The sequence below is a fragment of the Idiotropiscis lumnitzeri genome, chromosome 3 (assembly GCF_059441095.1).
Source record: "Idiotropiscis lumnitzeri isolate Australia: NSW breed Sydney's pygmy pipehorse chromosome 3, RoL_Ilum_1.0, whole genome shotgun sequence".
Classification (NCBI taxonomy): Eukaryota; Metazoa; Chordata; class Actinopteri; order Syngnathiformes; family Syngnathidae; genus Idiotropiscis; species Idiotropiscis lumnitzeri.
This window is the reverse complement of record NC_142393.1, coordinates 8,543,806-8,555,944: the sequence shown is the minus strand read 5'-3', so window position 1 is coordinate 8,555,944 and position 12,139 is coordinate 8,543,806. Positions and strand designations below refer to the sequence as shown.

General features: G+C 44.7%; 1 protein-coding gene across 3 annotated transcripts in view; it reads left to right on the top strand.

Annotated features, from left to right (window-relative positions):
- LOC148339757 (nuclear receptor coactivator 3-like) overlaps positions 1-11,978 on the top strand; it is a 49,169-nt gene extending 37,191 nt beyond the window's left edge. For all 3 annotated transcript variants that reach the window (XM_088290316.1, XM_088290318.1, XM_088290317.1), the window contains exons 6-22: positions 1,691-1,873; positions 2,721-2,807; positions 2,926-3,066; positions 3,193-3,340; positions 3,546-4,042; positions 4,118-5,229; positions 5,316-5,445; positions 5,591-5,749; positions 5,897-6,127; positions 6,204-6,303; positions 6,377-6,548; positions 6,778-7,104; positions 7,394-7,492; positions 7,807-8,032; positions 8,674-8,854; positions 8,934-9,135; positions 9,228-11,978. In XM_088290316.1, coding sequence (XP_088146442.1) covers positions 1,691-1,873; positions 2,721-2,807; positions 2,926-3,066; positions 3,193-3,340; positions 3,546-4,042; positions 4,118-5,229; positions 5,316-5,445; positions 5,591-5,749; positions 5,897-6,127; positions 6,204-6,303; positions 6,377-6,548; positions 6,778-7,104; positions 7,394-7,492; positions 7,807-8,032; positions 8,674-8,854; positions 8,934-9,135; positions 9,228-9,239 — 4,007 coding nt within the window. In that variant the 3' untranslated portion in view covers positions 9,240-11,978. The remainder of the gene's footprint in view (positions 1-1,690; positions 1,874-2,720; positions 2,808-2,925; positions 3,067-3,192; positions 3,341-3,545; positions 4,043-4,117; positions 5,230-5,315; positions 5,446-5,590; positions 5,750-5,896; positions 6,128-6,203; positions 6,304-6,376; positions 6,549-6,777; positions 7,105-7,393; positions 7,493-7,806; positions 8,033-8,673; positions 8,855-8,933; positions 9,136-9,227) is intronic.
- The last annotated feature ends 161 nt before the right edge of the window (positions 11,979-12,139 follow it).

The window sequence follows — 12,139 nt, the reverse complement described above, 5'->3', positions numbered from 1 at the left end:
GACTTACTGACGAATATGCAACTCCGCACGCGCCTCTTACTTCATTGGATTTATTTATGCATACATGTCATTCCTTACATTTACATGCTAAAGACGGAATTATTTGGTTTTCACTAAGTCCCTTGAGCAGGGGTGGGCAAACCTTTTGATTGGCGGGCCACATTGGGTTCTAAAATTTGACAAAGGGACCGGACCAGGAGCAGATGGATGGAGTGTTTTGGTCACCTCACCTCATCGGAGAAAAAAAATGAATTTAATTTTAAATGAAAGTGAACAAAAGCATTACAACAAAATATCTGTCTTTGACACGCCACAGTATTTAGAAAATAAAACATTAACAAGGTTTATTCATTTAATGTTTTTTTTTTCAAGTTTGGCGGGCCGGATTAAAACGTTTAACGGGCCACATGTGGCCCCTGGGCTGTAGTTTGCCCACACCTGCCCTTATGTGTGTGATGAATATTTGTTGGATTGAGCAATTTTCAACAACAAAGGAACTGGCCACTACTCCTACACCTTCCTGGATTCCGCCCCCTTTTGTCTCCTCTTACCTGTCCCGACTCTCTCTCTCTCTCTCTCTCTCTCTCTCTCTCTCTTTCTCTTTCTCTTTCTCTTTCTCTTTCTCTCTCTTTCTCTCTCTCTCTCTCTCTCTCTCTCTCTCTCTCACTCTCTCTCACACTCTCTCACACTCTCTCACACTCTCTCACACTCACACTCACACTCTCTCACACTCACACTCACACTCACACACACATAACTGAGATGGCTTCCAAATAAGATGAATCTCACAGTTGGCCATTTTACAGCGTGCTTGTGCCTGCACTCCCACTCGCTCATTGTGTCTCGCTCTGCTGCGCGCCACCATCATTAGGCTTCCGGAGCCGTGAATGAAATGACCTCTCGCTGCACATTCCTGCGGGATGATCACTGACCACGCCATCTACAGTTAAATACACACACAAAAAAAAACAACTTCTCAACTCAATAACAAGGAATGTGTGGTATCTTTTTGTAATGGGCTGATGTTTTTAATTTATTATTGCCATCATTTTGCCACCTGTGACTATGCGGGACTTTGTTGGTAGAGATGGGAAAAAAAAAAAAACTAACACTGTCAGCTTGCCCCAACACCTCCCCAGCTCCATTTGTTCTATCCAACTACCCTCTTGACATACCTCCAGTTCATCTCCTCCCTGCACCTGCCTGACAGAAACCTCCCTGCCAACAATTCAAGGTCTTGAGACTTCACACAGACCTTGCAAGATGCTTTCTGCTTTCTCTGTGAAGTTTGGCTCCCTCTTGTCTTCGTCCTCTCTCTTCCCTCCCCCGAAGGTGACCCCTGCTCTGCTTTGCCGTGCCACCCATGTGCGTGTGTGCGTGGCAGTCTGTGAGTGTAATGAGGAGTCAGGACCCTAATGAGGATAGATGACAGAATATACCTGGCCTCTGCTAGGCACAGAGTGCATTTGGAAGGAGAGAGGTATTGGAAATCGACACCTTAGCTACAGTAATCCCTCGGTCCATTTAGCTGGGATACGAACATCAGAAGAGACACCTGCTTCTCAATCTGACTCGGGAAGGGAACGTTTCAAAGCGGTCTGTTTCTTTTCTGTGACATTGGATTGTAGACTGTGAGAATTCACATGCATGTCATTTATTGGGAAAACGTCATGTTTTTGTCCTTCTCTAGTAAATGGAGTGTCGTGGGGAAACGAGGCAGCCCGACAGAAGAGTCACACCTTCAATTGCCGAATGCTTGTCAAATTTGGCCACGCACATGGCGCTATGGAGGAGGGACCAGGAGGGCCACGCTATGAGACCATGCAGTGCTTTGCTCTTACGCAGCCAAAGGCCATGATTGAGGAGGGTGAAGGTACATCGGGCACACATCAAAACTTTTTTTTTTGCATGCATGCAATTATCTTTTCCAGCGACCTTCAACAACATTTAGAATGATTAGAATGTGGATTGTATTTAAATTGAGTATGTCATAATGATAATCTTAACTCATTTAATCCCAGAAATTTTCACTAGAGGAAACCCCTCAATTCCATCTTTTTCTGGATTTTGACTGATTTTGCGAGCCCTAGAGAATATTGTGTTCCAATCCAATAAAAACACATAGCTATGACGCAAAAAAAGAGGCTAAGACGTATAAATACGTCTTTGGGAGGCAGGGACTACATTTTTGAAAATGTATATGTTTGTCTTATGGATAAGTAGAATCCAAAAAGTGACAACTTGAGTTAAATGATCAGAGGAAATGTCTAGAACCCTCATTAGATGAAAGAAATCCAAAATCAAGGATGCACAAACTCTTGTAGAATGACCTCAGCGAATGATAACGTGAAGTTGTGCCAGAAGACCAAGGCTACATGGCTGAAATGTACGAAGAAAAAAATATTGTCTACTTTGATGAAAATGCATCCTTTCCTGCAGACGCTAAATTAGTGTCTGAGCCAGCCAGCACATTTGTTTTATTTGGAAGTATGCACCAGTCCAGCATCTGGAGAAAAAAAAAAACACCCGACATGTACCAGATTTGTAGGTTTGTTGAGATACTGATGTTCTCTCGAAGCGCTTCACTCCGGTCATTTTTTTTCCAGTCTCCATATACAGATGAGTGATTATTATGTATTGTTATTTTTTATTGGTTGGTGGAAACAAAAAGCACCTATGTATACCGTAACACATGACGTACCCCTCTCTCCCTTTACCAGATTTGCAGTCATGTATGATATGCGTAGCCCGTCGGGTTACAGCCATGGAGAGAACAGAAAGTTTCAATACAAGACACGAGCTTTCAGGTGAGAACATTCACGTAACAGGTTTTACCAAAGACCGAGTATTCAAGCGTGACTAATTCCTTCTCAAGTCTCGCATTTTCGCCTTCCTCATTTGTCCTCCTTCTACCCACTCTGACAGGTAATCTGATCCAGATTGACCAGAACTCTCTGCGAGCATCAGTGCGTCCAGGCTGGGAGGATTTATTGAGGCGTTGCATCCAAATGTTCCTCCAACATAGTGACGGGCAACCTTGGTCCCACAAACGCCATTATCACGAGGGTGCGTTACACATTAGTAAAGGGCTGCACACATCAAACATAATTCTCATCAATCGGAGCTCTTTGCAAATGCAAATGATATGACAAAAATTATACTGATGGCTCAACATGTGGCTTTTCTGTACAGCTTTTTTGCAGGGCCATGCCGAGACACCACTGTATCGCTTCTCACTGTCCGACGGCACGCCCGTCACAGCCCAGACGAAGAGCAAACTGTACCGTCACCCAATGAGCAATGAGCCGCAGGGATTCATTTCTACTCACCTCCTTCAGAGGTTAGATACTGCAAATACAAAGAACATATTGTATGCTGTGATATAAAGAGCAGATTTAACTTCTTAGTAATTTGTTGGAAGCTGAATTGGCATCTGTAGTAGGTTCTAATACTGGGGTGGGCCCCCGGGCCGTAGTTTGCCCACCCCTGTTCTAATACATAATACATGATAATTAATTACTGATTTATTTTCCGTGTCCAATCAGAGAACCGAATGGTTACCGCTCATCTCAAGGTGGCAACATGATGCCCAACACCATGAGACAGCAACCCATGGGAGGCCCCAACCCAAATGCTCAAATGAACATGAACCCCAGTGGTGGGATGGTGATGGGGGGCATGGGCGGCATGAACAGGGGCTTCGGAATGAACGAGCATGGACACATGGGCCATATGGGTCACATGGGTCAGATGGGCGGATGCTCTGCATATGGAGGAAGTAGTGGCGGTGGGGGTGGAGCCATAGGCAACCGGATGATCCAGATGAGTCAGATGGGACATATGAGTCCCATGAATAACCCAAGCCAAGGCATGCAGCACCATCCACATCAGCCCCCGTTTCAGAGTAGCGGGGGCTTCGGGCTAAGTGGCTTGAACAGCCCTTCAGGAAGCCCTCGGATGGGCGCTCCCCAATCAGGACTCTTAATGTCACCCCGAAATCGAGGAAGTCCAAAAATGGGCGCCAGTCAGTTTTCTCCTGGAGGTGAGTCGGTCATTGTTGAACATCCAAAACATTTTGTTAATGTGCTTGCTTGATTATATTGTGGTTTGCTTTCAGGCATGCACTCTCCAATGGGTGGCATTTGTAGTGGTGGAGGAGGCGGTGGGAACACGACAACTTACTCCAGCAGCTCCCTTAACGCCTTACAAGCTATCAGTGAAGGAGTTGGGAACTCAATCCCCTCCACACTGATGTCTCCTTCACCAGTCCATAAACCAGATAGCTCTCCTAGTGTCCACTCCTCCTCTTCCTCTCAGCCGCACCAAATGGCCAAACCAAGCCAGGATGGACCCAAAAGCCCAGTGGGAAGCGTAGCGCCTGGGCCTGGGCCTGGGCCTGGGCCTGGTTCTGGCGATCATCCTCATCCCTTACACCATCATCAGCATCCACAGGCTGAAGGCTCTGGAGACAGACCCGACAGCCAGGCAGCTGCAACGCCTAAAGAGTTAGGAGACGGGGGCAGCGAGGCTCCTGCGGCAACGTTGGAGCCAACTCGAAGGGTACCAGAAAGTAAGGGCCATAGGAAATTGCTGCAGTTGCTGACCTCGCCAACTGAAGAGATCGGAATTAGTGGAAGTGGACTTCCAATACCTCCTGCTCCGCAGCCATCAAACAATAGTAGTACTCCGGCAGTCTCAGAAAGTAAGGACCCCGCTGGAGGGATGACTAGCCCTTCATCCACTGGGGTGTCCTCCTCTTCCTCTATTAATGCCAATTCCAACCAGACGAGTGGGTTGGGAGGCGTTTCCACATCTGCCAGCTACACCGGCTCACTCCAAGAAAAGCACAAGATTCTCCACAAGCTACTCCAGAATGGCAATACACCCGATGAAGTAGCAAAGATCACAGCTGAAGCTACGGGGAAGGTGGCACTGGGTGGCCAAGAGGGCAGTGAAGGAGGTCCGGGAGTTTCGGGGCCTGGGAGTGGTCCTGGATTAATCACTGAGCCGAAGCAGGAGCAGCTTAGCCCCAAGAAGGAGAAGACCCATGCCCTTCTCCACTATCTCCTCAACAAGGATGATTCCAAAGAGCCAGTTGACATCAAACCCAAATTGGAGGAGCTAGATGGCAAGGGGCCCTCTGGGACTGCTTGCGGCCCTTCACGTGGCGGCCCTGGCCATGTTCCTGAACATCACGAGAGCAAGATCAAGTCAGAACCACCTGATGATGTAAATCCAGATTATGTTCATCAACTGTTCCCCCTGAAAAAGCTGTTTGGACCTTGATGTAATAGTTTCTACATTTTTTTTTCCAGTTGCACAACCTTGAATCTATCTTGGGAGATCTTAGGGGGACCAGTTCTGATTTTTACCCGGATCAGGCCGGATTTGCTGGGCCAAACGACAGCAACAAACCCCAGGGTTGCCTTGATGATAGTCTTCAGGGTAAGCAATGACATCTGTTTATTAGTCACCATGTGGCATGTCGTGTGTTTCCGTTTCTCAGCTCTGTAGTAGAACTCGAATCAAGTCTTCAAACAGTTGTTGGAATTCAGCGGAATGAGTGACTGTGAATGTTTTGTTGACTTAGAGAGTCCAGGTTTGGGTGTGGGGCCTCGTGTGCCTTTCCAGAGGGCTTTGTCCGTAGACGGGAAGCCTTCTGGTGGCCTTGGAGGACCAGGAAGACGCCCCATGCTTGTCAAGCAGGAGAATATGATGGGTAGTCCAGATGGCTACCCAGGAAATATGGGTATGTACACAAATTTTTCCCATCTTTTGTACATTGTGTGCTGGTCTTTATTGGGATCTGCTACTTTTTCTAATGTACAATACTAAAATGAATTCATGTCACGTTTAAAACCTTCTCGCATTGCTGATTCTCGTTCATTCTTCCCAGGACCAATGAATAGGGCTATGGCTACCCAGAGGTCTCCCATGGGGGCAAGCGGCGAATGGGGTATATCCCGCTCTAGCCCCAGTCCAATGGGTTCATCTGTTCACACCTCCATGATGCGTCCCAACATGGAGTACAACGGTAGCAAGGGAATGATTGGTGGTCCCATGGTGAGCCGCTCTAACAGCAACCCAGGATCCAGGTCTATGTTGCAGCAGCAGCTCATGGATATGGGTATGTCGCTGCGTTCACGTTGACTGCCAATTGCATGTGACGCATCAAAATAGCCTTCCGTTGTCTTGTGGTTAAGGTGGTTCCACTGACATGGTGATGAGTGTGAGCTCCTTCAGCCAGCAGGGCCACCACAATCCGTCATGGCCGGACACTCTAATGGGGATGGAAGGCAACAGGTGATCGCAGCCCACCACATAGTTTGTATTTTGTCGTACAAAAAAACGTAACCTGTATGTGCATTTGCCACAGACGCCAGTTTGCAAACCCCTTAGATGAACTTCTGGCACCACCCACTACCAGTGAGGGTCAAAGCGACGAGCGGGCACTCCTGGACCAGCTGGATTCCCTTTTGAACAACACAGATGGCACCGCTCTGGAGGAGATTGACAGGGCGCTAGGCATCCCAGACCTTGTCAGTCAGGTAAGTACAGGAAGAGATAAAATCGTCCTCTCATTGTAGTAATAGAAAATTTAAAAAACAGCCCTCACACCTGCGATTAATTTAAAATATTTTATCTGTTCGTTCGTGAAGTGAGATAAATGAGCCCAGAGAGAGTCAACTCTCCAGTATTAATGAACACAAAATAAATCAATAAGACAGAAAAAGGTTGGTCAGCTGACTGTAATGCCTTTCCTGTGTTTTCCTGCAGACCCAGGGAGCGGAACCGCCGTTGGAGCCTTTTACGGGACAAGAACCATCCATGGTTCTGGACCAGAAGCCTCTTTATGGACAAGGCTATCCCGGACCCCCGACCATTGCCATGCAGACCGGCTACGGAGGCAATCCTATGCAGGGGCAACCTCAGCAAGGCGGATTTGGGCCCATGCTGTCGCAAATGGGCCAAAGTAATAATTTCCCTGGCATGGGTGGGATGGGAAGCATGGGGCACCCTCGTGCCAACATGATGAGGCCCAGGATGATGACTGCTAACAAACCCATGAGGCTCCAGTTGCAACAACGGCTGCAGGGACAGCAGGTATGAGTCCCAAGTTTGTCAAGTATATTATATGTAAATACAATTAATTGATATTTACATTTAAAAACAACAAAAAGGAAGATTTTTAATATTGGTGCCATTTTACATTCAGATAAAAATTTGCATATTACTGTTTTCGTAAGCTTCTTACAAGGCCTTATTTGTAATTATAAAATGATTATTTTTAGCACCGTTAAAAAGTAACCTTAAAAAGAGATTTTTTGGGGGGGACTATCCACATGAGATACCTTTTGGTTTGATTATATCCCAAATTATTTTCCTTCATCAGTTCATGAATCAGACACGGCAGGCCATGGGCATGAAGATGGAGAACCCTGGAGGAAATCCTGGCATGAGGCCTGCTATGCAGCCAGGCATGACTGGACAGGTAGACATCACTAGATTTTACTTGTTAGTCCATTAAAATTCTACCCCTAATTTTTCTTCATTCGGTTTGTGGCTGAGTTGGAGTCTGTCCCAGCGGACACTAATCTGAATTTTGTTGTATCCAGCTTTTCAGGCCACATAGACAATACTCACACTTATTGACAATTTAAAGGAAACTCAAGATAAATTGGGAAAACATGCACACTCCACACAGGAGATGCTGAGCACAAACTCAGATCCAGAAATTCTAGACTATCAGGCAGGTTAGCTAAGATAAGACTTCCTCAGATGTTCTGAAGATTGTTCTGCCAACAGGGTTTCCTGAATGCTCAGATGATGGCTCAGCGCAGCAGGGAGATGGTGACCATGCAGATGAGGAGGCAGCGCATGATGATGCTGATGCAACAACAGCAACAGGCAGCTGCAGGTGGATTCAGCCCCCCGCCTAACGTCACTGCTCCTGGCGGCATGGACAATAGTGTGGGAGGACCAAACATGGGTCAGCCTGGTCCGCAGCAGTTTGGATACGGAGGGAATTACGGTGAGTTCAGCCGCGTAGTGGAACAATGCTGCTCCCTGGTGGTGATTATCGGAACTGTACAGGGCTCAGAGAAGCGTGAACACGGTTTATGCGGGGGAATGCGTTTCAGACTGCGATATAGTAAGATATAGAAAAACTTTATATTCTGCGGAGCCTTAAGATTTCAGTTGAATTTGTCTCAACTCAAAACACTTAAATCATCATTCACAATTGAAATGAATGAAATGTCATTTTACATTTCCATCAAAAACTTAGGACATTATGTATGACATGTACATTAGAGTGTCGCTTATAGAGAAGAGAAGAAAAATAATGTACAGGATATTTATTATGCCACAGCATTCCTTGCTGTAATTTCGTTTTAATTGAATGCATGTTAATTTTTGAACAGGCACGGGCTATTCAGAAAGTGCATTCAGCAGAGGGAGATGAAACTCAGGAGGAGGTTTCTTCCATCATGATAAAGATCTCAAATCTGTTACCATGATTAGCGAACGTTTTGAGTTACAAACAGGGTTGCGGAACAAATTAAGTCACTGTAAAAAAAAACATTTTAAAAATTATTACTTCGCAGGGGTGTGAATGATAAACCACAATGCGGGAAACAGGTTCTGCAATTAATTTTCACTTGACTCTTACAGGTATGAGCCAGCAGGGAGACCCCTCATTTGGCCCCTCCGTTGCCAACAGTCCTCCTAACGCCATGATGGCGGGCCGCCTAGGGCCTCAAAGCGCCATGATGCAACAACACCAACAGGGCGGTCCCGTGTACCAGGGCACGGAAATGAAGGGCTGGTCACAGGGAGGCATGGGACGTAGCAGGTGAGCAAATGGCTGCCACAATTTTGTCATGCCATTGGTACGAATGTTTATCTTGAGATCTGGTCTGCTCCCATATCAGTTCGTACCCTCCGCAGCCGTTTGCACAACAAGTACCACCAGGACAGCAGCAGTTTGGGCAGCAGGGCAATCCTGGCCAGTATGGGGGCATGATGATGAACGGTGGCATGGCGACCAGTGGAGGAGCAGGTCACATGGGTCAAATGGGCGGGCAGATGGGCATGAATCCAATGGTGATGGGACGCATGATGGGGCAAGATCAGGTCGGTGCGCAGAAGAAAACGATTCCGTTGTGATGATTTGAATGCACAACTGACCTGTCTTTTTTTTTTTTTTTCCCCTCGACTCAATCCAGAAATATTGCTGAGCTGAATGAAGAACATATTGGTGTGTGGGAAAACACACCACTGGGGACCGCAAGCGTTTGGACTGACGGCGGGGGAATTTCAGCGCTCATCAAACTCACAAACACTGTGACACACACCCATACCCACACACACACACACACACTTTGCGGATCCCCACTGAGTGCAGTTTGATATTTGCATCCGAGCAGGTGGTCATGCAGACACACTCCACTTGTTGGGAAGTGTCAGTGGGCTTGAGATGCTCACGGGATGGATAGCAATGGCTTGTTTATGTGTAGCTCTGAAGCCGCCTTTGTCGAATGTACCTCGAAACTGCATTTTATTCTCATGACCAGTCTTTCTTAAGTTTTCTCGCTTCCGACGGAGGTGCCGACAGTAAAGATGGTTGTAGAGCCGAAACAAGCCAGCGGATTGTGACACTCAAGATGAATGTCAGTTCAGCAGCAGCCCGTTGTTTCATCCTCCGAGGCGCCGCGGGCTAGCGTACAACTGAATTACTTGTTGGCTGATTGCACTTTAAGGAGAGGCCAGCATCAACAGGATTGTGGCACTATAGAGGCCTTTATTCAAGTTTGAACCCATTGTGGAAGATATGTCCGGTTTTATTGAACGTTTGCTCGAAGAGGAAAATTTTATTTCTGGGGTGGGGTGGGTTATCGTAAATGGGCTTGAGGTTCTCGTTCTAAAGTGGAAACCAGTAGAAAGGTAGCAAGCACAGGTTTTACAACAACGCTCTTGTCGTCAGTGTACCAATTTATTGTAAGAGCCGAAATTGACGGGAAAAAAGAAAAAAAAACAAGAGATCCTTTTAAAAACACAGCTGACGTATATTTATACAGATTCAAGAGGAGGTTGTTTTATCAATCCAGAGGAAATTTTTTAAAATCAGAAAGTTGAAGATATTTTGGTTACCGAAAATTTTCAGCGTTTAAACGTACAGAAAACGAAAAGTGGCCAAGTGTGACGTTGACGTGTATATAAATTCACACTGTAAGATAACTAGATTTCTAGCAATAATCCTTCCTCCTGGTTCTCTCGTCTGTGTTGAAGCATCAGTTCCTCAAAGTGGCGGTACTGCAGTATTAGACACAATGTCTTGTTGGATTTCTTTTATTGTTAATAGTAATTGTAAATAGACTTCAAATGTACTATAAAGTATATAATTATATATATGCTTTTGTAGGTCACATACTTTTTTGCACAGATTGCAAGGCTTAATATTTAATTGTCTTATTCCATCATAGGTCAGCTTTTATTTGAAAGACTTTAACCCTTGGTTGGAAAGAGAAGTCCTCTTAATTGTTTTGAAAGCAGTACACGTATAATTTCTTTCATACTGCACTTGCATCCTCTTAAAAAGCACTTTTTGTTGTCATTTTCAAATCCATTTTTTTATTTTTATTTTATGAGGGCATCCGATTTGTTAAAGAGGTGCTAAAAGTTAAGGGAAATTTTGGGAGGCGTATATCTGAAATATGTTCAGAAAGAGTTGTTTTCGGCCTATGTGTGGGAGTATTTTCTTTAAACTGAATTCGATGTGACTCTCGCATTAGATTCCGGCTGTAATTTGGATATTGCAAATGGGCTCTTTGCACGTAGCTCCGCGATTTCATAATCAATACCAACAATGCCCTGTTTTCATTCATTTCAAGTAAACAGTAATGTATGAAGCATCGTCGAGTTACTCTGAAAAGACTATATTTGGTCTCACTAAATAGAGTAAAATATTCATCGTAATATTTGAAGTATATTTTACGCTGAATATTTTACTCTGTTTCCTGGGACCAAATATAATAAATATAAAAATAGCCAAACACTGTTCTGGGCGCCACAAACATGGTTTTAACGTTATTAATTATAGTTCCATACAAACATTAATACAATAACACACGCATATTCTATCACTTACCTCAACGTTAGGGAAAATATTCTCATTTCTTCTTATCAGTGAATGTGAGAAATAACCCATTCTCGAAATTAGTGCTTAGGAGGAGGTTGTATGGTTGTTGCGATTAGTTTGGTCACGAAACGCACAATAACGCAATCTTTCAAAACGGGACAAGAATGAGGCATATTTCAGCAATGTGGAAGATAACGTGCAAAGAGCCCATTTGGTCCGCTTGGCCTCTAAACGTGTCAACCGTTTGGGTTCATTGTATAAGCCCCGCACAACAAATCAGCTCAATTTCATGTTAGTCTTTTGATGTCTGACTTTTGTTTCGCATTTTAAATGATTTTTTTTTATCTATATTTCCTGTGAAGCTTCTGTTTTAGGGATCTACCTATGAAGGCGTGCTCAATCCAAAGACTTTTTGTTTGTCGTTTTGCATTGCTTAGAGACACTTCCTGAACTAGATCGTATTGGTGGGCTTCATTGTTGCGCCTATGACGTTATTACTCTCATAAGACAAATGGTAGACATGATTCTGGTTCTGGTACGTATTTGTATCCTTTCATTTGGGATTTCTGTTTTGTTCTGGCCCAAATTGTGGTGCTGTTACTTTACAAGAAATTAAGATGTAAAGTGGAAGAGTTTGAAAAATTGTTTTCCTCACAGCCCCAATTAAGAATATTGAAACATTTGGATTTAAATGTCAGAAACTCATCGTAGCGAGAGAAAAGACACCCCCCATGTGGGATACATATTGTTATGACAGGATGTACATTTCTGTTGTTTTTCTTTTTTCTTACCTTGTTCTCGATGTTCATATTGTTGTAAATACAAATTTATATTTAAACTGGATGTCTCTGCTCTCTTTTTTATTACCCAATTAAGTGTTGTTTAATTATTAAAATATTTTACACGTCACAATGCCCCAATTCCTTTTGACAGTGTGTCATGACGACTGTGGAAGCTAAGGTCGGTGATTCTCAAACAGGGTGCCGTAAAACTCTAGTT